Genomic DNA, 22196 nt, shown 5'->3' with positions numbered 1-22196 from the left:
GAGGAAACAACATCAATATTTAGGTAATCTGTAAATAATCAAAATCTGACATTGAATATTCCATCGTGCCTCCCGTTCGTCATCCAGAGCAGATTGTCAGGTGTTTGCAGCCGTGCACTGCTCCACTTCTTCTAGAAGGAAGAGACCTGCATTTCTTTCGTTGATTTTTTCTTTCTTGTCTTCTTCAACTTGAGGGTATTTGATTCCATCCCAACTTCGACCCTCCAACACTTACCCTGACTCATCTACCAGAGGTTCGTGCTATTCAATCCCATCTCAACCTGAAAGTTCCTTGTTTCAAGATGTTCTCCTGACATGACTGTCGTCTCAGCTGTACAACCTCCTCAAACATCACAAGAATCTTAAAAATCAGCTTCATGTCGCCGTTCGACATTCAGAGGAGTCTGCGAAACAGGTTTCAGGCGACTCCTAGACCTCGCGTGGGCAGTGGGGCTGTGTGCTGAGCGGGATGCGGGTGATCAACACGGCCTGCGCGCTTGACCAGTTCAGCTGCTCGTCAATGATCGACGCTAGCATCCCTATCAGGAACTTGGCCCGATGTTACCAGTTCGCATTGCACCTGAGGCCAGTCGGAAAGGTCTAGACATCGATATTGATTTTATCCCGCTGTCTTCGGATGTCCCCCTGCAGCAGACCCCCTGTCAACGGGCCGAACACGGTTAGAACGTGGCTTGCGGGAACGGCTTTTGTCACCTGAAAGACGACGACTATTGAGAACCAGCAGGCCGGAATCGCCAGACAGGGAATTTGCCCCACGAAAGCTGAAGACCCGGGATATTTGTTCTTGCAGAAGCGTAGAAGATATCAACAGTATGGGATTGGACATGACGCCACTTCAAATGATCTCGACCTCGATAGACCCGAACGATTGGCCAAATGCGTCTGATAACGGACATGGTCTGTGATGTCTACATCATACAGAGAGTCTGAGCAACACTGATTTTGGCTGCCGGGACGAATATCCCACAGCCAAATTGTCATTTCCAGATTCCATCTACCGCGGCAGCCACTGTCACCCGCTTCAGCTACACAATATACTGATCATTTGATCCAGAATCTAGCTCGAGAGTGGCAAGGCGAGGTCTGATTCCACATGTGGCCCCTGAATGCCTTGTGGTGGCTTGTGTCCATGGAAGTCTGGATTCAGGAGACGCTTGCTGCTTTCCACTACATATGCTATGCTGCCCCACCCCCCGAGCTCCTCTCCTGTGTCTCTTTCAGGAGCACGGCAAACCGCAGAAGAGTCTCTTCAGGCGTCAAGCTCAGTCACAATACGCTCCTTTTTCATGCTTGGGCAGCCACTCAGGTACTGACCCGACATCCTTCTTGGCGTTGTTGGCAATTACACAAGAACTTGGCTAGCTTCCTCTAGCAGTGCCGTCTTCCATGCTATAAACGTCGACTATGTTGGGGTTGAGAAAAACATTTGCAGGTATGCCGGGCTTTTCTTTACTCGCAACCCGAGCCAGTCTCTGACCTTTGACCCGCTCCAGGCAAAAGACTTCGGAAGCGCAGCTCAGCATCATCTTTTGTTTCTGACACCATTGACGAAGAACCAGCAGAGACTTCGAACCGCTCAGCCATGGACACCATTCGCGCCGGACTCCAAGAGTCCGTCAGTGGACTCACAGTCAAGAGCAAGCCTCTCGATGCTCCTATGACTGTGAAAGTCACGCCGATCTCGGACGGCGAGCACAGCGATTCGGAGAGAACTGCCTCCCTCGCCGACGAGACATTTTCCGCGACCTCAACCGTCGCCCAGAGTCAACTGTCTACCGTCACCGTACAGTTGACTCGCGTTCTCGAGACCAGTAAAGAGATCCGGAGACGCATTTACAAGTTTGGTGACTACACTGAGACTTACTTCAAGCATGTCGATATCGAGTCCTATCTCGAGTACATCTCCGATGAGCGTCTCATCCACATGCCCCGTCGGGGTAGTGATTGGGATCGCGTTCTCAAATCGGCTCAGTTCTTTGGGCTTCAACTCTGGGGCCTCGGAGCCAATGTCGGAGACTTCTGCTTTGGAGCTCATCAGGCTTCCATCACCGCTTTGGGAAGCACTCAGATTCTTCTCGAGGTATGTCATTCCATGTGCAGCTTTGGTCAAACGCTAATGACTATCACAGATCGGACATCAGCAGGCTCAGGCCCTTGTGCCAACCTTTGAGGCACTTTACGAGCTCGCCATCCTGATCACCAATGTCAGCCAGATTCAAGATATCTTCTATGCCTCTCAGGAGGTTAAGGAGAGCCTTGCTCATCTGTACTGTGATCTCGTTGACCTGGTTGGACGGATCTCGATCCTTTACAGAGAGAAGATCAGCAGCCTTGGACAGAACACTCACAAGTCTGTCGTTATCAACTTTGAGACGGAATTTGGCCAGCACGTGTCTGGCATCTGGAGGAGGAGGGATTCCATCATTGCTAAGATGTGGTCGCTGAAGTTAGGCAACAGGACTCACAGTCTTGGCGTCGATGCTGTTCGCAGGCGGCTTCAGAACGATCGGTCTGCCACAGGGGCCTTTTACGACCAAGTGTCTGAGAATGTCAAGCGGGCCGAAGACACATGTGAATGGGTCAAAACACCTCTTGTCAACTTTCTCAGGGGCGAGGAGAAGGCTTTGACTATTACTGGTGAGGCTGGATCGGGCAAGACAGTTCTTGCCGGTTGGATGAAGGAGCGTCTTCAAAGACCCTTGGATCACACACAGTACACTACGCTTACCTACAGCTTCCGTAAGTTTGAGCCTTGCTTTCCACACAAGATCTGATAGCTGACCAATCTTCTAGCCTATGACTACCCTTCCAGGTGCACAGTTCTTGCTTTCCTCAAGAGCATCCTCTTCCAACTTCTTGAGAAGAACGTGGGTAATGTCGGGCTGTACGAGCGGCTGACGAGCGCTTTTGAGTCGTATGACCAGCACCGCAGCTCTTCCAAGCTCGAGACTTCTCTCTGGGCCGCCCTGGAATTGGGTCTGCGGTCACTTGACGATCGTCGCACCAACGTGGCCGTCGTTGTCGACGGTTTCCAGGATGTCACTGGCAGTATCAGCCCGCTTGAGTTCCATGGCAAACTCAGGACTTGCGTTGCCAAGTACAGGAACGTCCGCATCATTACTTTGTCGCGTGCCATCTCACATCTGAGCGAGGGATGCGCTCATTTCACCATCACCTCTCAGCACCTCCATGGTGACATCAAGCGCTACCTCCGCCAGTCTTTCTCCAAGTTTCCTGGCTTCACTCAGCTGAGTCCCGAGGTTCAGGAGAAAACAGTCCACGACTTGACACAGAAAGCCAAGGCTTCGTTCTTGTGGGCTTACATTGCCGTGCGGCTGCTTGCCAAGGATGCGCCAACACAGTCTCCTGACGCCTTTGTCAAGGCCGCCCAAGGCATCAACGGCACGTTGGACGAGCTCGTCAAGAAGCTTGTGTCGAAGATCTCCCTCAAGCATGAGACCACACAGACATTGTTGTCGTTTGTTCTTGCTGCCGACAGACCCCTTGGCGTGAATGAGTTGGGCGAGCTCTTGCGTATTGAGACCAAGACCTGTCAGCTTGGAGGCCCCATCGATGTCGTGGCACGCATCAGGTCAACCTGCGGAGACATTGTCGTTATCCAAAACGGCAGTGTTCGCTTCAAGAGCAAGTCCATCCGCTCCTACATGCAGACCCTGTTGGATGGCAAGGTGCTGCCCTCAGTTCGAGATGCTCATCGGAACCTGACCTTGGCATTACTCTTGTACTCGAAGCTCAGCCTTACCGATAGCTCAGAGCCCTCTTTTGAAGGCCTTGATGATGGATTTGTGGACCAGTACTTTGAGTCACACTCCCTGCTTTACTATGCCGTCAGGCACTGGCAAGCCCACTTCCGGGCATCCAGCCTCTATGCCGATGGGGAGCTGGTTTTGGGCAAGGACTTTGTCGAGTACTTCCCAACTTCTTGCCACTTTGGTCTGCTGGAGAGGTCAGCTTACCTCTATGGCGAGCCCATCTCAGTCCACGTCAAGCACCATGAGTTTTCTTTGAGGGTTCAAGAGGCCTGCTTCGGCGAGCGTCACATCGGTGTCCTGCAGACCTTCATCATCCTCGGCAATATCCATGTTGAGGCTTCTGATTCATTGGCCGGTGCCAAATTCTTCTACAGAGCTGCCTCGCTTGGGAAGGCTATCCTTTCCACCTCCAGCTCTGTCGTTGTAACATGCACACACTACTTTCTCAAGTATACCGAGACCATCACCATCACGGAGCGCACAGAGATTGTAACATGGCGTGAGGAGATGATCATTCTCATGATCCAGATCTGCAAAGGCAAGCACGGAGCCACCAGCGACACTGTTATCCGGTGGCTCGAGGTGTTGGCCAAGCTGTACATTGACATCAAGGATACCACACGGACGAGAGTCATTCAGAAGGAGATCTGGGAGATTTACATTGGCCGTTTTGGAAAGAACCACCCCAAGACGAGAGAGCTGGCCGAATACATTGGCGGCTTGGAGATTGAGTTCAAGGGTCAGGTCAAGGAGAAGGAAATCAGCTCATACGTTGGCTGGTATCTCGAAACCGCCGACGGCTTCCGAGTCGACGACCACCGGTGTATCTCGATCCTCATTCAGTTAGCCTTCTTCTACGAGTCTCAGGAGGAGTGGTTCTGGGCCGAGAGAACCTACATCACTCTCTGGAGGCGCATCACTGAGCTCTGCCGCGTCCACACCACCATTGAGCTGCACATCAGCAAGCTCGAGATTGCTATCAAGTATGTCAAGTTCCTCAGGAGAATTGGTCGGTATGAGGAGGCCTCAAACATTCTCATCTGCTTGTGGGTGGAGTATGAGCACCACAAGTTTGAGGAGTTGGCCATCATTGTCCTTCTCAAGGAGATTGGGGTGCTCTTCAAGGCGTGTGGTCTTCTTCAGATTGCCATCTCGGTATTTGGAAAGGTCTGGGGGTGGTTCAAGGGCAAGGGCAAGTGTGACCACAAGGATGCACACGAGACTACCATCCTCATCACCGAGGTTGTCGAGGAGATCACCGAGACCACGATCACCACCAAGACCACAACCACAACTACGACTGAGGTCACTGAGACCATCATTCGGGAGGTCTTTGTCGCGCACTACGACCGATGCAAAGGAGGTAAGGTGGATGAGGCGTTCTTCAAGTCTTGCTTGGCGCTCATTAATCTCTACATCAAGATTGGACACTGGTCCAAGGCAGAGGTCATCATCACGCAGTCGCTTGAGATCACCTGGAAGGCTATCCTGACCGCAGAGGTCACCATCAAGCTGTCGGAGCACTTTGTCACAGAGTGCATCTTGGTTGCCAGACGCCTTGCTGTCTGCTACCACCGTCAGTACCTCTTTGAGAAGGCTGAAGCCATCTACTTGCGCATTTTCCGCGCTTGCTTGATCTCCCTTCAAATGGAAGATGTGAGGACCGAGGAGTCTCTCGCCGTGCTCATCTGCTTCTACGAGGAGCACCATCGCCATGAGAAGATCATTGAGCTGTTCATCGAGATTCTTGCCAAGTACCGCAAGCACCTCGGCCACACTCATCGTCTCACCATCAAGATCATGTACTCCTTGGCAGCCCACTACATGCTTCTGGGACGCAAGGAGGGCTATGACATCTACATTGAGATTGTCGCCATCCTCAACAAGGGCCGGAAACACTGCCATCGCGATGCCATCAAGGCTGCTGTGATCCTGATCCACTTCTACAAGGAGAGACAGCGATGGGCTGAGCTTCAGCAAATTTGCTGCGTCCTCTGGGAGACGATTGTCCACTGCCACAAAGAGATCCGCTTCGAGCAAGAGACACTCATTCTGGTTTATGAGGCTTACATGCACGTGCTGGAGTTTCACGCCAAAGTTGAGTGGTCCATCCTCTATGAGATCTCGGTCAAGTTTCGTGAGGTTGTCACAGTCTGTTTTGGGACCGAAGCCTACATCATCATCACAGCAATGATTGCTTTGGCCAAGGTTTGCGAGAAGAACCACAAGCATCACCATGAGGCTGTCACGATTTACGAGGAGGTCATCACACGGATCAAGACCACCAAGACAACCACCATGACAGAGACGGAGACGACCGTCACCACAGTCAAGAAACGCCTTTCAAAGGTCTATGTTACGATCATCACTTCTGGCGGTGCCACTACAACCACCACTCTTGACAGGGCCATTGAGCTGTGTTATGAGGCGTACCTCCACCTCAAGCTCACGCTCGGCTGCTGGCACCAGGAGACATTGCTCAAGCTGAAGGATGTTATCGTTCTCTACTTGAGGCTTGGTGGTGAGAAGTCGCATGTGAGGATCGTGGAGCTGCTCCAAATCGCCTTCGTTGAGATCATCTCCGAGAAAGAGTGTAAGTCTGCTGACTTGTACTATGCCGCCGTGACCCTCTCCTCCATCTTTGTCACCGCCAAGATCATTCAGCACGGCTTCAAGCTGGTCCGACAGCTCCGCCACCTCGCCATCTTTGGCGGGTATGAGTTCGAAGGTAGCGTCGAGATCGTCGTCAAGTACAACAAGACCATCAGCAAGACCGCCCTCGTCTTTCTCCTTGCCTTCCAGCACAGCCTCACCGACAACAACGCCTTGACCTTCACCGAGCTGATGGCCATGGCACTTTGTGAGATCACCCTCTACGAGGCCTACAAGCGGGAGACGGAGTCCAAGACCAGCAGGACCACCTTTGTCCTCGAGTACGGCGCCAAGCTCCGCGCTTTCTGGATCGAGCAGAAGCAAGAGCACATGTGCGCTGTCCTCGACCAGAGGCTCTTCCACATCTTCAAGACCAAGTTTGGAGGCTTCATCACCACCCACGACGACTTCACTCGCATCTATTACCTCGCCGTGCTCGCCTACCTTCAGCAAGATCTCAAGAAGATTGACTTTGACGCCGTTGCTTGCAAAGCCGGTAACGACAAGGTCGCCTCTTTGCTCAAGGCGGGCGAGTGGAAGAAGGCACTCGAAGTGGCTCGGTGCACCTTCTACTTTGCCCACAGGCAGGGCTACTACAGCGACTTGACCCGTGTGCACTACGCCTACAAGCTGGCGGAGTACATGGCCGGCATCGACGTCCCTCGGCCCAACGACGCCAAACTCTGGGAGGAATATCTCCGCCTCTCACGAGAGATGACCAAGGAAGCGTTCGCCATCCTCAAGGACAAGAACATTGAGCTCATCCGCCTTAAGTACGAGGACATCAGCGGCATCGTCAGACTCCTTGGCAGCCAGCAGAATTTTGTCGAGCTGGAGTCCCTCCTCCTCAAGCTCTGGAAGTCGCGCGAGGTGCAAAAGAACTGGAACGCCGAAAGGGTGCTGGCAGTGGGTAAGATGTTGGTTCACGCTCACGTTGCCGCGAAACACGTCCCTGCCGCCATCGACCTCTGCGAGACAATGTGCTACAACCTCCGTCGGTCCCGTGGCGTTCTCGACCCGGTTACTGTCGAGATGCAGAGGATGCTGGCGGAGCTGTACACCACCAACCAGCGTGTAGACCGGTGCATGACGATCCACGAGCAAATCCTCCGCGAAATCGAGGCTGCCCTTCGCGACTACGATCAAGACGAGTCCCGCCCCGTCAGGTTATACTCCCAACCAACCTGCGGCCAACCCTACCTTGAGGGAAAGAAGGCCCAGGTCGGCGGCGCGACATGTGGACAGCCGTATGTGGAGAAGAAGCAGCAACCTCAATTGTGCGGACAGCCTTCTCTCCAACCGGAAACCCTCGCCAAGACGGCCACCTGGCAGCTTGAATTGTTGAGACGGGCTTACTACCGACAGGGCGGGTTCGTCAAGGATGAGCACGAACAAGAATTCGCCGCGCTTTGCGAGCTCTTGCAGCAGAGGCTGCTCAAAGCGGCGGGTGACAGCAAGAAGGATGTCTGTGTGTTGAAGGCGCCAAAGCCGGAGACGTGGGCGAGGGAGAGGAAGGAGGGGAAGCAGGATGATTTGATTGGGGTTTATGTTGGTCCGAGAGAGAAGGATTGGAGGTTGGATGGGGATTCATTTGCAAAGTATTTTGGTGGGGGGGAGCAGGAGGGGGGAAGTGTGGAGATGAAGGGGGGGAAGAGGTGGAGTGGGGTTGATCATGTTAATGTTGCCAGGCGGTCGTGGTGGTTGTTCTGAATGTGATTGATGATGGGTTGGATGTAATGAGTTGTATGTTGTATGGGTCGATGAAGGGTTAATGGTGATTGATGTTGATGGGAAAATGGGTTCGGTTCAGGGGTTACAGGGGCGCTGGACTTGGGGCTTGTTGGGTGGGCAACGTCATCGCGACGAACCTTTCTTTGCTGTCACCCGCTTGGTCTTTTCGTGTGTTTGGGTTTTCTTTGTACTGGTGTTATCTTGAGCTGCTTTGGGTTGAGTGTTTTGAACGATTGCTGTAATATCTTTAGTGTGCTGTATAATGAATGTATCTCGTTAGCTGTATTCCTGTCAGTCAATCGAGCTGTATAACCATATCTTTTCACCATTCTGCGTGCAGCGAGAGGGATTTCTTTTTGACTTGTTGTTTGGTACACTAAAAAGCAGAAGCTTTACTACTATCTTGGCTTTTTTGGCGGTGGCAATGTGTCAGGTGCAAAAATGGCAAAAGATAGTTGACGAAGACGAGATTCGAACTCGCGAGGTTTCCCACTGCGGTTTCGGGTAATCTGATTACCTAAACACAGCGCCTTAACCACTCGGCCACTTCGCCATCTGGTTGTTGGTTGATGATTTTGTGGGCTGAAAACAAAGTATATGTTAGGCATTTTGTACACCTTGGTAAAGTCGACGCCAACTCATCGCGACAACATCACCAAGCAATTTTGTTCCCTTGTGGGAAAACCCGAAGGTCTAGTTCTAGTCCACCTATTCTGAGACAGGTGCGGCTCCACTCGTTGCTCCCTTGCGTTTCCAAACAAGCGACTCGACTTACACGGCGACAGGAAACATGGCAACTAAATCCCATAGGTGGAAGGCGAATCACCCTCGACAATGGACATCTTTCCTTGACCTGTTGTTGCAGTCCGAGGACCTGATTCGACCATATTTACCTCTCGGCCTCCCAAAGTGCTTTGGAACGACCGAACACTTCCTCATCCGGCAACGCGCGACGGAGTCAAGTCCCCCGTCCCTCCAACCCCAGATTCAATTTATACAAATTAACCCTCCAGCGGGCATCTACCCCACAAACCACCACACAACGGAGCAAGAAGCGATGAATTCCGGGAAGCACATGGAAGGATTACCATCGAAGGAATTCGGTAAGAGGCAGCCGAGGGGGGGGTGGTGATTGATATAAACCCAACTCAACCCCCCAAAGAACTCGCCTGCATCTTATGTTTCCACTACCGTGCCGTCTCTCGTCAATCTAGTTCTTTTGTCTTAGCCCGGTATCACCACCACCACTCAATCCCATCAAGATGAAGTCCATCCTTGCGCTTACTACAGCCTTGCTGGCCACCACCGGCGTGCAGGCTCACTACATCTTCCAACAATTCACCTCCGGCGGCACCAAGCACGCCGCCTGGAAGTACGTCCGCAAAAACTCCAACCCAGCCTGGCTCCAAAACGGCCCTGTCACAGACCTCTCCTCGACCGATCTCCGGTGCAATGTCGGAGGGCAGGTGAGCAATGGGACCGAGACTGTGACCATGAAGGCGGGGGATGAGTTCACTTTCACGCTCGACACGGCGGTCTACCACGCCGGACCGGTGTCGTTGTACATGAGCAAGGCGCCGGGCTTGGTCAAGGATTATGACGGGAGTGGGCAGTGGTTCAAGATTTATGATTGGGGACCGAGTGGGAATTCTTGGCCGATGAGGAGTAAGTCCCCTAATGTTTTTTTGGGAATAGAGATGTGATAAAGGGTGGGATGGTTTATTAAGGGAATACCTAGTTTCGTACACTTCGAATATCCCAAGATGCATCCCCGACGGGGAGTACCTCCTCCGCATCCAGCAGCTCGGTCTTCACAACCCGGGAGCGCCGCCGCAGTTTTACATTAGCTGTGCGCAGGTCAAGGTCACGAATGGGGGGAGTACGAACCCGAGTCCTACGGCGTTGATTCCAGGGGCGTTCAAGAGTACTGATCCGGGGTATAATGTTAACGTGAGTGTTTATTGCTGAATTGGTTCGAATCGGGGAGATGCTGACAAGGCTTTGGGGGGGGGCGGGGAATAGATCTACAGTGGTAGCATGGCCAACTATCAGGTTCCTGGACCTGCGGTGGTAAGTTTTTGTGCCTTTGTTTCATAATTTTTGGAGATGATCTTGGAGATACTGACGGAAAAATAGTTCAAGTGCTAGACTGGCTGATGAGCGGGAGAGGCGGTTTGTGGTTGTCTGTGTTTGTGCTGGTTATTCAAGTTTACGCAGGTCATCCTTTGTGTTGATTATTTGAGTTCTTTGTGGGACGACGAGTAATTGTTGATGCTGGACTTTGCAGAATCAGAAAGGTAAGCTGGGAAAAGGGCAGTCTCGAGGCAGTTTTGCAACGCAAAGGTCAATGAGAGCCGATGTGTAATAAAGAAGCTGAATGTATGGGAATGGGAAGTTGCCGCTACACGCCGAGGTCAAGTCATGCGTCACCAATCAATGATGAAACCTTGTTAGATGGGAAGGAAGAATCTAGTTGATGTTTAGGCCTCTCAATAGCAATACATTTATCATCTCATTGACAAGTGGTACGTGTTCTAGAACCGCTTTGGTGTTTGTAACGGCGTTTGACCGTGTAACCCCCCTCGATCGGCGAGGTTTCATGATTACAGGTTGCCACCCCGACAACATCACTCTCAGGCCTTGTATATCAGTTCGTATCTTCTCAATCATAGACCGGTGTGGCTAGACAGACGCGTTCCATACCCGAACCTTCAAAACAGGTGCCGTGCCTAGCAGCCATATGAAGCTTTGGCTTAACAGCCTGTTACGTAGCTCGTTGGCCTGTTGGGGCCGCGAACGTTCCATATCCGAACTCTCACGTCAAGTGTCATGTTTTTGAACAACCAACAAGTTCATGAAGCATCATCTGACAAATTGCCGTACGATTTTCAGCAGCATGCGTGCCTCTCCCCCTACCCTTGATAGCGTCAGACGCACTCAGCTACTTTCGATAGTTCAAACGCCGAGGTCCTCAGCACTGTTCCCTCTACTACAAACACCCTGGGTCCTCGGTACCTGGAGCCATCGAACAGACAGCCAGAGACACACAGTCACACAGAAGCAACTTACCCTTACCTCCACTACCACTCAAACCCCCATAGCAAACCCCCAAGCTGAACTACCTTCATCGAACTCGCACAAATTCACACCTTTGCCCTCGCCCACAATGACCAACTTCCAAGAGGACTATGACGAAGTAGTTGAACACCACGAGAAATGCAAAGAAGATTTTGAAACCAAGAGAAAGGCCCACGAAATAGCCAAAGAACGCCGCAAGAAAGCCAAAGAAAGAGGTGTTTCAGCAAAGGAACTAGCAGACTTGGACGGCAAAGAACTCACGGTCCGCAAGGAGAAGCTGGATGCGGAGTGGGCCATGAATGATGCAAAAGAGGAGATGGATTTAGCCGAGGAGGCTTTGAAAAATGCCAAGGATATCAAAAAGCGGTGCAAGAAAACATTGAAGCAGTGGTGTGAGGGGCTATTGGGATCGGAGTACGAGATATCTGGGAGTAGGCGGAAGCAAGAGAGTTTGGGGCAGTATTCGGGGCATCAAGTGACGATGGCAAGGATGATGTCGGCGTTGGAGCAGGAGAGATAGGTTCAGGAGGAGGCACTGTTGGAGGGCAATCAGCGAGACGGCTTGTGATAGACGAAGGGGGGTGTGGACCATTTTGGCGGGAACCTTGTTTCTATTTTGTACTTTCTGGAAGAGAACAGCTGGTTGTTCGGAGCGGAGCTTTTCGGGGGCACAGATGTGCGTCTAAATGGCCCGGCGCCGGCATCTCTGGATGTGAAAGCACACTGCATTTTTGGCTTGCCGGTCTTCAATGTTGATCGGAAGAATAAGGTACCCTATTAGCAGAACCAATTGATAGGGTTGTTAAAGTTCTTAAACTCTAATGACATCATCTGAGGCCAGTGCTCTGGCTTTTATGCGACACTATTCATCTGGAATTTGGCACCAACCCCAATGCCAAACCCCCAAATCTCCTCGAGACCAGTGTCAGCAGCTTCTTGTCTATTAGATGAATATGGCAACAGGCCTTTCAAGCCACCCCTCTAGTTCCTCCGGACTTGAACAACCCTAATAAGGTAGGTACCTGGTAGTATCTCATCAAAGCCTGGAATTTAGAGGTACAGGCAATAGCAGGCTTTCATTCTAACAACACGAAAAAGTCATGTTTCTCCCCTAACCAGTTCACTCGCAGCTTTTACTCCCTTTGCGTATCTTCAATATACCAGAGCTCGTCTATGCGAAAAGGCACAATTTCAAACATCCCTAAGCCCCGACACCCAAGGACTTTAATGACTGTAACAACAATACCAGTCCATGGGAGTGTGTTGATTAAGAATTTGTCAAATCCAAGGAGCCTCTTATGGGGTGCACTGCCATTCTTTCTATGGGCGAGAGCAAGGTATTTTTTGATGATGGCCCTGCTTTCAGTGAATTCCAGCTAAACCCATCACTCGATGACCTGACCCACACCTCTGCACCTTCCTTGAAATCTTATCAACACCAAGGCAACCACATATCCATCTGTCAGTAGGCAGGAGCGACCATCAAGGGCCGATGATCAGGCAAGAGCATTTGTGCATTCAAATCAGAATTAAAGATAGGCATCCTACCTTCACCAACCGCAATCTCCTCCAAAGTCCCCAACATCACAATGTCTTTCAACCTCTGGCCTAGATCAAAAAGCCCTGACACAAGGCTAGTAACCTGCTACTCCAACCTTTTTCTCTCGTTCCACAACCCCCAACTCGGCTATCACTCTTTGTACACCTCATCTTACCTTATATCAGCCAAAAGCAGGTAACCCCGATCTCCTTTCCCCGCAACTACCCGACTCCCACAACCATCAGATGCGGTCCGACTCCGACAGGTCATATCAACGCGCCCAATGTCTTAGATCTGATGGTGGGCCCAAGGATCATCCCAAAATCGATGAGGTTTCCCCGCAAAGATGGGCGAATGGTTTCAGGTTGGACTGCGTGTTTAACGGGTTTAAGGAGGCTTGGTTGAGGGGTTTCGGATCGGTAGTTGGCTGGTCGGGACCGGTTATGGACGACTGGGAAGGGGGTCAGTTTGAGCTGTACATGGATGGTGACGGGGGGAAGCTTACCGCTTTCATGTCCGATGTGCCCGGGCTGGGAGGTAAGTGGATGGGTTAGGTGTCTCTGGGAGTTCCAATGTGTTGTGTCTGTGTGTTGTCAACGGACGTAACGGTTGAATGGAGGGTGTGGGAAGGGGGTGTGGGTGGAGGTGGGTTGTTGAACATTTGAAATCTCGAGTTGGTACTCACCTATCCAAGCATCCAGGACAAGTTGGGTTTGCGGTCAAGTCTGATAGTGACAATGTGTGGTCTAAGAAAATTACGGATGAGGCTGTTCAACGATTTTCACTTCCTTTCAAGATCAAGCCACATGATTGTCAAACTGATACCCTCAATCAAGCCCAGACATGAAACTCACCGCCTCAAACAACCCAACCTCCCACCCTCAGTCAACCACGCAAGCCACCCCCCTCCCGTCCTCAGATCTGAAACCAATATGTGATCGCCCATCTCAAAACCTGACTCTCATCGCAACAATCTCAGATCTCAACTTACCTGACCCAACACCACCCGTGGATCCCAACCCCAAAACCAATATCCAATCTCAGACATTTCAGATGCACAGCAGCCGGACAGTTGCGTGCGTTTGATGTAACGCTCCTGCTGCTGCACCACCACACCAATGTCTCAGTGCTTAAGCCAACGTAGTCTGGATGTCTTGAATTTTTGGCCAGCCAAGTTAAGGTAGGTAAGCCGATCCGGCAACCTGAATCCGAAGGTAAATGCTCGGGGTTTGAGAAGGGAAACTCCTTCCGAAACGGCCGTCAAATTGTCACCATCCAAGGCCAACCTGGTAACATTCCAATAATTGTGGATCTCTTTTTGCTGTCCAGCCTTAGACATCAAACTCAGTAATGTCAACGAACAACAAGATAGTCAAGTCAAAGATCTTTGACCGGGTGGGATTGAAGATGATAATAGATAGGTAAGATGAGGATTACTTAGGTATCGTAAAAATATCTGCAAAAGAAAACTACATTAAAGAAAAATAGACAAAAAACAAAAATAAACTCCAGGTTTTGTTACCCCCCCACCGCCCCTTTACCAACCAGAGAAATATTACCAAAAGCAAATACCCAGGACTCCAAACCCACATATCCAAATCAAGCTATCGTACCATGTCAACTCCCCATCAAACTCCCAAAAAACAATATGATGTACATGCACTACTCCCTCACCCCTGAACCCCTGACCACCACTCCAGACTCCGATATCACCCCACCTGCTGCTGTGTCCAAGACAAGCATGACGCACCATCACCCCAACGCCACCACCTCTTTGACAACTCATCATCTCCGAGTCATACCGACTTCTCGACAGTGGTGGTAGTAGGAACCGCCCCAATAGTCCTCAACTCAGGCCTCTCCAACAACCCATACCGCCCCTCGGCCAACAACCTCTTCGTCGTGATCCTCTCAGGATAATTCCTGATAAACATATTCGTGAAATGCGTCCCATAGTGCACCCCCTTGTCGTTTTTTCTGCTGTCGTCTAGGTCTGTTGGGATGACACCACCATTCAGGGGCTTCAACACAGCCTGAAAGCTCGGCTCATGAAAATAAGCAAATGCGAACCTCTCTCGTGTGTTCAGGCCGACTTTGTGAGGCGTGGCGGTGAGGTAGTTTCTCGTCAAGTACTGCATCATATCCCCTATTTCCCCCTCATTAGTCCAATCATCCTCCAGGTTGTAGAAGAAAAGGAGTCAAAAAAAAAAAAGACTCACCAAGAATAACCGTATGCGTCCCCCCAACAGGCGGGACAAAAACCCACCCCTCCTCCTCCTCCCTCAAGCCCGCAGCACTCTTCTCCCAATTCGCAAACCTCTCCTCCCGACTCGGCCGCCGAATAAACAAACCCCCAACCTCATCCTGCGCCGAGATAACCAGCAGCCCATAATCCGTGTGCGAGCCAATCCCCCTCCCCTCCTTCCCCTTCCCATTAGTCTTGTTCCTGGGAGGAAACCGCAAGACCCGTGCGTGATGCCACCCCCCCTCCCCCTCTTTCCCATCATCACCAATCCACCGCCCCAGCTCCCCCTCCTCAAGCCCCAACCCCATCTCCACCAACCTCACCAACCTCTTCCCTTCCTCCCCTAGCTCGGTCTTATACCTCATCATCGTCTCCCTCATTCCCCCATCCTCAGGCCAGGGAACAGGTCCATGACAAGGCCACCCCGCCTTGACCCTCGAGTCAGTCTTGGCGAAATCACGGGTGATGGTGAATATCTCGCTGTAGTCGGCTATGCCGTCGGTGACCTCCTCCCCGGAGGCGATGTAACCCCCATACGACCGTTCATCCACGCAAGCCGCCTTTTTCTCGGGCGGGAGTGCAAAGAACTGCTTTGAGGCTGCCATTGCTTCTTTGCAGAGGCGTTGTTGGAGGGGGGATTGGGCTATTTGAATTATGCCGTCTCGTCGGAAGGCCGAGATGATGGATTTTGCGAGGAGGTGGTGGGATGGGGTAGGGAGGATGACGCTGGGGATGGTGAAGGTGGGGAGGGTGGCTGTTGTGGCGATGTAGCCCGGGGGCATGAGGGGGTGGGTTTGACTTTGGGTGGTGGTGGTGGTGGTGGTGGGCTGGCGTGGGGTTGAGGCAGGTTGAACAGGGAGTCTGGCGTTTTGTGCGGCTCGGACGTTGAATAAGCGTGGTGGCATGCTCATGGGTGACGACGACCCTGAGGAGACATGGGTGGCGACGGCAACGGCGGCTGTGGCCATTGTTCTGACGGCTCTGCCGGGTAGAGCAGCCCGGCAGAGGGGAAGACCCGTGGTGCGGACCGAGATCTTCATGTTGAAAAAGTAGGTAAGAAGAAGGTGTGTGATAGACAAAGATGTAAGACCAAAGGGTCCCGTATTGATATTGTGGCTTCAGGCTGAAGTGGTGTTTGAGATGAAAGCGGTGGTTGTTGCTCGAGATCAGATCAGGGAGGGAGGAGAGATCTCTTGTTTTTATGCTTTATATCTATGTGCCTGACAGCGACTGACAGACACTTGGGGCGAGTCGGCGCCTTTTCGGGCTAGGCGGCGGTGTGGTAATCAAGGTAGATCAAAAGTCTTGTACCCATCTCGTAGGCACAAGTACCTGAACTCTTGTCGCCTGTCTCGAAAATCAGCAACCCCAAACCAAACCCCAGTCGGGTACAACAAAAGGACTCACAGGGGGTTTGGGGATCACCTCCGAGTCTGGTTGGATCTCCATGTGAATGTCGATGTGTGTGGCAGCGTAACCTTGAAAATCGGAAAGAGGGAAACTCGTCTAAACCTGCCGGGACAACAACAACAACAACAGGGGGGAAATATCCCGCGGCGTTACGTTGAACTGAATCAACGGTTTCTGAGCCGCATTCGTGCGGACCATGAGCGGGAAAAAAAGAGACATGGTGCGAGACCACCGTGATCGGACTGGCCGCGAACTGTATGTACATAGGATGAGCTATCCAGGTACCTCCCCGGATTTGTGTCAATGGGCCGCCGGTACCAATCCTGGCATGGCAGGATCTGCCTTTGTGAGTTGGTGATACACGCCCTCAGTGGTGCAAAACTAAGCCAACGAGCCAAGGGGAGAGGCTGTGGCCGAAAAAGCTTTGCGAGCCAAGAAGTGGGACAGCAGGTCGTGAGGACAGCAGGTCGCAATGGTATTCTTTGCGCCCCTTCATCCCAAAGCCCCCCGCCCAAATTCACAATCGGTTCTGTCCCATCCTTCTGCCGGGTGTACCTGATCCCTCACTAGGGTTGTCGTGGTGTCCTTGACCACAGAGATGAGGTTGGTTCGCACCGGTGGTGGGAAGCATGATAACTGTCAGAACTCAAATGCCGTTGCCCGCTGACAAGGTACCACAGCCAGACAGCGTTTTTACCCTGGTGTCATCCTCCTTTAAGGTGTTGCGCTCGTCGTTAAAGTGTGTATGTGGTATCGTCAGATGGCATTCTCGAAAAACGCGCATGCCATTCAGGCAAACATATCTGAGACTCCCATTATCAGCATGGTACAGGAAATCAAAATGTGACAGCTGTCAAGCTGGGGAAAGAATGACCCTCGACTGCAGATTGCCGTAGGCATCATCGTGGCAGTCAAGGCAATTGAGTAACGACGCAGTACCAAGATGCACGTGCAACCGTTTTGGCAGGCGACCGGCTACTCGAGCTTGAGAGTCTGGATACACACCATCACCCTTGAGCGACGGTTATCATCGAGATGGAGAGACATGTCATCGAGATGCCTCTCCAAGGCGCCTATTATCGCTACCTGTCGTGATGTCGTGCTCTTGTCGTCCGCGTCCCGCGGCTGATGATAAGCTTCAAGTCACGCCAACCATCAAAAGCCGTGACGGCAGGTGTCGTGATTTGGACTTGGAGCCGTCGTGTCTTCTGTCAAGGCCCCACCCACCATCCGGGTTCTGGGGAACAACAAGCTAAGGCATAAGGCATAAGGCAGCGGCCGACCTTGGGTGCAATATCAACATTCTCTTCGTGTCCTGACCCGATCAACTCGCAGCTATCCTACATGACATGACGTACCGGATACTCCAGCCAAAGACCAAAAAGAAAGCAGAGTTACCCCTGGCCGTGCCTGCCATACGTGTTCCAGCTCTTGGTCCACGATAGTCTAAGATCAAACCCCCCCCCCCTCCTTATCCTTCTCATATATTGCGTGCCTCATACATTACGTCGTGGCTCATCAAAACATACAGCATCGCCGTGTCCGTCAAAAACGCCCTCTCGTGCAGCATCGGTGCCATGCTGGCCAAAAACATGCCGCGCTCAGGGGGCAGCCCGTTGCCGGAACCGAGAACGATTGGACCGGCGGTCCAAGGTCCCGTTCCAAGCTGGATATGTGGTGTGCCATTTTCCGTCATCGTATGTCGTGTTGCTGCTCAAACTTGGTTCGGGGACAGCAGCAATCGAAGTGACGACTATGACATCGGTGGTTGAGGGTAGGACTGAAGTTGGTGTCGCTGTTGACGAGCTCAAAAAGGACGAGATCGACACCAGTGTTGACGTCAAGTGTGAGGATTCAATGGGTAGCACTGGTTGGGCCGACGATGTCGGGAAAGGGTGAGCCGTGCTAGTTGCAGGCGTGGATGTGGGCTCGATATTGACAATCTCAACCGTTTTCGTCACGACGACAGTGTTTGTGATACGATTTGTGACTGCGGGCGACGTCATAAAAACTGTTTGAACAGCTGTCTTGGTAGGAGGCGTCTGTACCACGGTGATGGTCACGGGGTTCGGGGCGGGCTGATTGCCGGTACCGGACCCCCCTGAGCCCCCTGAACCACCGGGGCCGGAAGTGCCGGGGCTGCCAGCGCCGATCCCTCCTCCTGGGGACCCTCCCGGAGACCCACCCGGAGTCGTGCCGGAACCTCCTCCATCGATATTGACTACCGCATAGGTCGCCCTGGGCGCTAGGGCTGCTGGTTGTTGCAACGGCGACTCATGGAGCGGCAGAGAGAAACAAGGAAGAAAGAGAGCGTAGGATGCTAAACGAAATAGAGTTGCTCGGTTGGAATGCATCTTGAAGGCACTGATGTGTCTGATGTGTCAAGATGCAAATGGCCGAAGGCAAGGCGCACAGCAGCCAGAGCGAGATGCTGGAAAGCTGCAGCAGACAGGAATGCGTTTCAAGGGACGGCAGACAGTAGAGAGGGAGAGAAGCGGAACAAACCTGAGAAAGCACTCATGGTGCAGGATTATTTAGTCGAGGAAAGGCCATGATAATTCAGATGGCTGGCTTCAGTCGCAGTCACAGGCTCTTGTGTGCTGAACGAGAAAGTGTTTTGGGCGACGGGGAGTGCTTGATTTGGAAATTGAGGAGGTTGAAGCTCCACCCCTGCATTGCCCCACCTAACCCGCCCGCTCGGGAGCGCTAACGTACCACTCCACGACCACACACCCCCAGCCACCTTTGATGGGCAGGGGAGGAAGAGAAAGATGAGATGAAAAGTCTTATCGAGGAGCAGAGACTGTCACTGACTGTGTGAAACTAGTTTTAGATGTGGGCTGCTTTTGTACTCCATACCGAGACAATAGTATTGTCAGACTGGAGAGAGAGAGAGAGAGAGAGTGTGTGTGTGTGTGAGAGAGAGAGAGAGGTGCCGACGACACCCGGGGGAGGCTGGTATTGAGTGTGACAAACGGGATTCGGGTGTGGCGCAGATGCCGCTCGGGGTACAGATAGAGGGGCAACCCTGACAAGAGTTCCAAGGTTGGACATTTTCACTTTTTGCTGTCACTGTCCAGACCACGCGAGCGAGGAGTAGCAATTAGGCACAATCTGCTAACATTGCATCGCGAGGCAGCGCTTCTTTATAGCCGTCTACATGGTGGCCGAAGCTCGGGAAGATGTTCGTTGGGCTGAGCCGCTTGGCAACCAGCAAGCTGCTGCTGAGCCACACATTGACGCAATAGTTCTGGGCAGGCTCTCAGCAGTTCATGGCTGTGCGATGCGGGGTGAGGGGCAGAGAGGCTCAGAGGCAGCCGGGCCTGGTGCCTCGCGCTGATGGCCATTGATCTGCAGGTCACATCTAGTTTGGGAGATAGGTATGTAGTATATAGTATATAACCATGGATAAGCAACATTCTCCTGATGCTGTCCTTCCTTCCACTTGCATCCACCTTGAAAATTTGTTGCTTCTTGGCTGCTCCTCTGCTGCCAACCACCTAACCGCTACCCTCTACGAATCCGTTTCTTGTTTGCCAGAGCCAACAAAGATCTCGCATTTGCAAACAAGGACAAATGTCTTACTCAGGATACCCTCCGTACGGCCGTAAGTTCGAGACTGACTCCCAGAGCATCATGGCGCATTACTCACGAAACCAAGAAACCCCTCCGCAACAAGGGGGTTACTACCAGCAACCACCGCCCGGTCAGCAATACGGCGCTCCTCCTCCTCAAGGCCAGTACTATCAACAGCCCCCTCCCCATGGCTACGGACAGCCTCCCCCACCTCAACCATACGGTGCCCCCTCGCCCCAGCCATATGGCGCGCCATCACCACAACCATACGGCGCTCCCCCACCTGCCCAACCATACGGTGCTCCTCCACCTGCCCAACCGTACGGCGCTCCTCCCCCGGGCCAACCGTACGGCGCTCCTTCTCCGCAACCGTACGGCGCTCCTCCGCAACCGTACGGCGCGCCCTCCCCGGCTCACCAATACCCTGCTCAAGGTGCTTACGGCGCTCCTCCTCCCCAGCAAGGATACGGTCAACCCCCACCACCTCAAGGCGCTTACGGCCAACCTCCTGCCCAGTACACACAGTACGGCCACCAATATCCCCCGACACCTGCCTCGCCAGGCTATGGCCCCCCTCAAATCATCGCTTGGAGCCCCGATGCCGACGCTCAGGGCTTGCGGGCCGCCATGAAGGGCTTTGGCACAAATGAAAAAGCTCTAATCCGCATCCTCGCCAACAAGGATCCCCACCAGATTCGCACCCTCCGCGACGCCTACAGCCGAATCCACCGTCCTCGCGATCTCGAAAAGGACATCAAGAGTGAAGTTTCCGGTTGGTTCGAGACGGGCCTCATCTCCATCGTCCGCGGCCCTCTCCTTCACGATGTCCACCTTTTGCGCGATGCCATGGCTGGTATTGGCACAAAGGAGGCGGTTCTGAACGATGTCTTGCTTGGCAGGTCAAACGCCGATATGAACGCCATCAAGAGCGAATATCACCGCGTGTTTAGAAGGCGTCTTGAGGATGATGTCAAGGGTGATTTGAGCATGAAGACGGAGAGGCATTTCATGATTGTGCTGGGGGCGACGAGGGCGGAGGACTCGGCGCCGGTGGTGAAGATGGAGATTGATAGGGATGTGAATGATCTTTACAATGCGACCGAGGGCAAGGTCGGGACGGATGAGATGAAGGTGTGCAGTATTTTGAGCACGAGGAACGACAACCAGATTCGGGCTATTGCGTATGAGTACCAGCAGAAGTATGCTAGGAGTTTGGAGGATGTTATTCGCAGGGTATGTTTTGCCATACCATATGTTTTGTTTTTTTTTTTTTTTTTTGTTTACTGACGTCAATATTGCAGGAATTCTCTGGACACATGGAAGATGCTCTTCTTTTCCAGCTTCGGCAGGGACTCGACAAGTACATGCATCATGCTGCGCTCCTTGAGGATGCCATGGCTGGCGCTGGAACCAAGGACCACCTTTTGACCAGCCGCATTATCAGATATCACTGGGACCGCACTCACATGCAGAACGTGCGCGGTGCCTACGAGAAGAGATATCACAGAAGTCTCGTTAGCAGAGTCAGGGGTGAAACCAGTGGTGATTATGAGAGGCTGTTGCTCGCCTGTCTTGGCGAGGCTGTTTAAGCGTAGTCGGGCGGTTTACTTATTTTCTAGCCAGACATGTAATGATACCAATTTGCTATTTTATACCCTCGATATGCATGAGCTAAGCGTTGGCGCATGACGGGCTTTAAGCACAACCTCAATACTATTTTGTCGGTGGCTTTTCCAGAGTGAGAACGAACGGGAATGGCCAACGAAAAGATGTCACAATATTGGCTGTGCCATGAAAGCGAACAGACTGCATAATGACGATGGGTACATGCATATACCACCACCGCAGACATGTAACCCCAATAGTGCCTCCCCACCAGATGATCTCAAAGGACCCTTCTCAACGGCAGAGTACTCCTGACCCCTAGACTCGAGCTATGACAAAGCCAGAATTGATGCAACCTGTCACAGCTCTCCCGTGGGATTACTCTCAGCGTTTTGTGTTTCAGCATATGAGACGGGTACAATTTGACACAGATTGCGGGTAAATCTACGATGATGGTTGAAATATTTTTTGGTTAGGTAAGCCGGAGTCGCTTGGAGGTGACAACATGAAGCTGAGCTCAAAGCCGAAGCATTGCAGCAAGAAGAGAGGAGGGGAAAAAAAGCAA

At 52.3% G+C, this 22196-nt stretch overlaps 5 protein-coding genes and 1 non-coding gene across 6 annotated transcripts; 3 read left to right on the top strand and 3 right to left on the bottom strand.

The window, feature by feature from the left end:
• Positions 1-197: 197 nt before the first annotated feature.
• Positions 198-8156, top strand: QC761_601090 (uncharacterized protein; the record flags this gene model as incomplete). The annotated part of the gene is made up of 5 exons (XM_062880571.1): positions 198-254; positions 332-1453; positions 1515-2101; positions 2151-2760; positions 2815-8156. The coding sequence occupies exons 2-5, from the start codon at positions 1426-1428 to the stop codon at positions 8154-8156; spliced, it is 6567 nt and encodes a 2188-aa protein (XP_062729589.1). The 5' UTR covers positions 198-254; positions 332-1425.
• Positions 8157-8582: 426 nt separating this feature from the next.
• QC761_601100 (uncharacterized protein) lies at positions 8583-10717 on the top strand. Its single transcript, XM_062880572.1, has 4 exons — positions 8583-9842; positions 9916-10127; positions 10200-10247; positions 10314-10717. The coding sequence occupies exons 1-4, from the start codon at positions 9440-9442 to the stop codon at positions 10323-10325; spliced, it is 675 nt and encodes a 224-aa protein (XP_062729588.1). The 5' UTR covers positions 8583-9439; the 3' UTR covers positions 10326-10717.
• Positions 8634-8730, bottom strand: QC761_0093760. Its single transcript has one exon. It is a non-coding gene; the product is annotated as a tRNA-Leu (tRNA).
• Positions 10718-14591: 3874 nt separating the features above from the next.
• QC761_601110 (uncharacterized protein) lies at positions 14592-17842 on the bottom strand (the record flags this gene model as incomplete). Its single annotated transcript, XM_062880573.1, has 4 exons — positions 17809-17842; positions 16448-17733; positions 15015-16387; positions 14592-14941 (listed from the first exon to the last, which is right to left on the bottom strand). Exons 3-4 carry the CDS (start codon positions 16078-16080, stop codon positions 14592-14594), a joined length of 1416 nt encoding a protein of 471 aa, XP_062729587.1. The 5' UTR covers positions 16081-16387; positions 16448-17733; positions 17809-17842.
• A 209-nt stretch (positions 17843-18051) lies between these two features.
• Positions 18052-18804, bottom strand: QC761_601120 (uncharacterized protein; the record flags this gene model as incomplete). The annotated part of the gene is made up of 1 exon (XM_062880574.1): positions 18052-18804. The coding sequence occupies one exon, from the start codon at positions 18802-18804 to the stop codon at positions 18052-18054; it is 753 nt and encodes a 250-aa protein (XP_062729586.1).
• Positions 18805-20026: 1222 nt separating this feature from the next.
• QC761_601130 (uncharacterized protein) lies at positions 20027-21615 on the top strand (the record flags this gene model as incomplete). Its single annotated transcript, XM_062880575.1, has 4 exons — positions 20027-20057; positions 20112-20365; positions 20414-21259; positions 21328-21615. 4 exons carry the CDS (start codon positions 20027-20029, stop codon positions 21613-21615), a joined length of 1419 nt encoding a protein of 472 aa, XP_062729585.1.
• Positions 21616-22196: the final 581 nt, after the last annotated feature.

The sequence above is a fragment of the Podospora bellae-mahoneyi genome, chromosome 6 (assembly GCF_035222275.1).
Source record: "Podospora bellae-mahoneyi strain CBS 112042 chromosome 6, whole genome shotgun sequence".
Taxonomy (NCBI): Eukaryota; Fungi; Ascomycota; class Sordariomycetes; order Sordariales; family Podosporaceae; genus Podospora; species Podospora bellae-mahoneyi.
The sequence above is the reverse complement of the archived record's forward strand: the minus strand, read 5'-3'. Positions and strand labels throughout refer to the sequence as shown.

Excerpts from the sequence above, each read along its gene's own strand:
- QC761_601100 (XM_062880572.1), top strand. The coding sequence starts at position 9,440 with ATGAAGTCCATCCTTGCGCTTACTACAGCCTTGCTGGCCACCACCGGC. Across the intron at positions 9,843-9,915 it reads GAATTCTTGGCCGATGAGGA|TTTCGTACACTTCGAATATC; the intron begins GTAAGTCCCCTA and ends GGGAATACCTAG. Across the intron at positions 10,128-10,199 it reads ATCCGGGGTATAATGTTAAC|ATCTACAGTGGTAGCATGGC; the intron begins GTGAGTGTTTAT and ends GGCGGGGAATAG.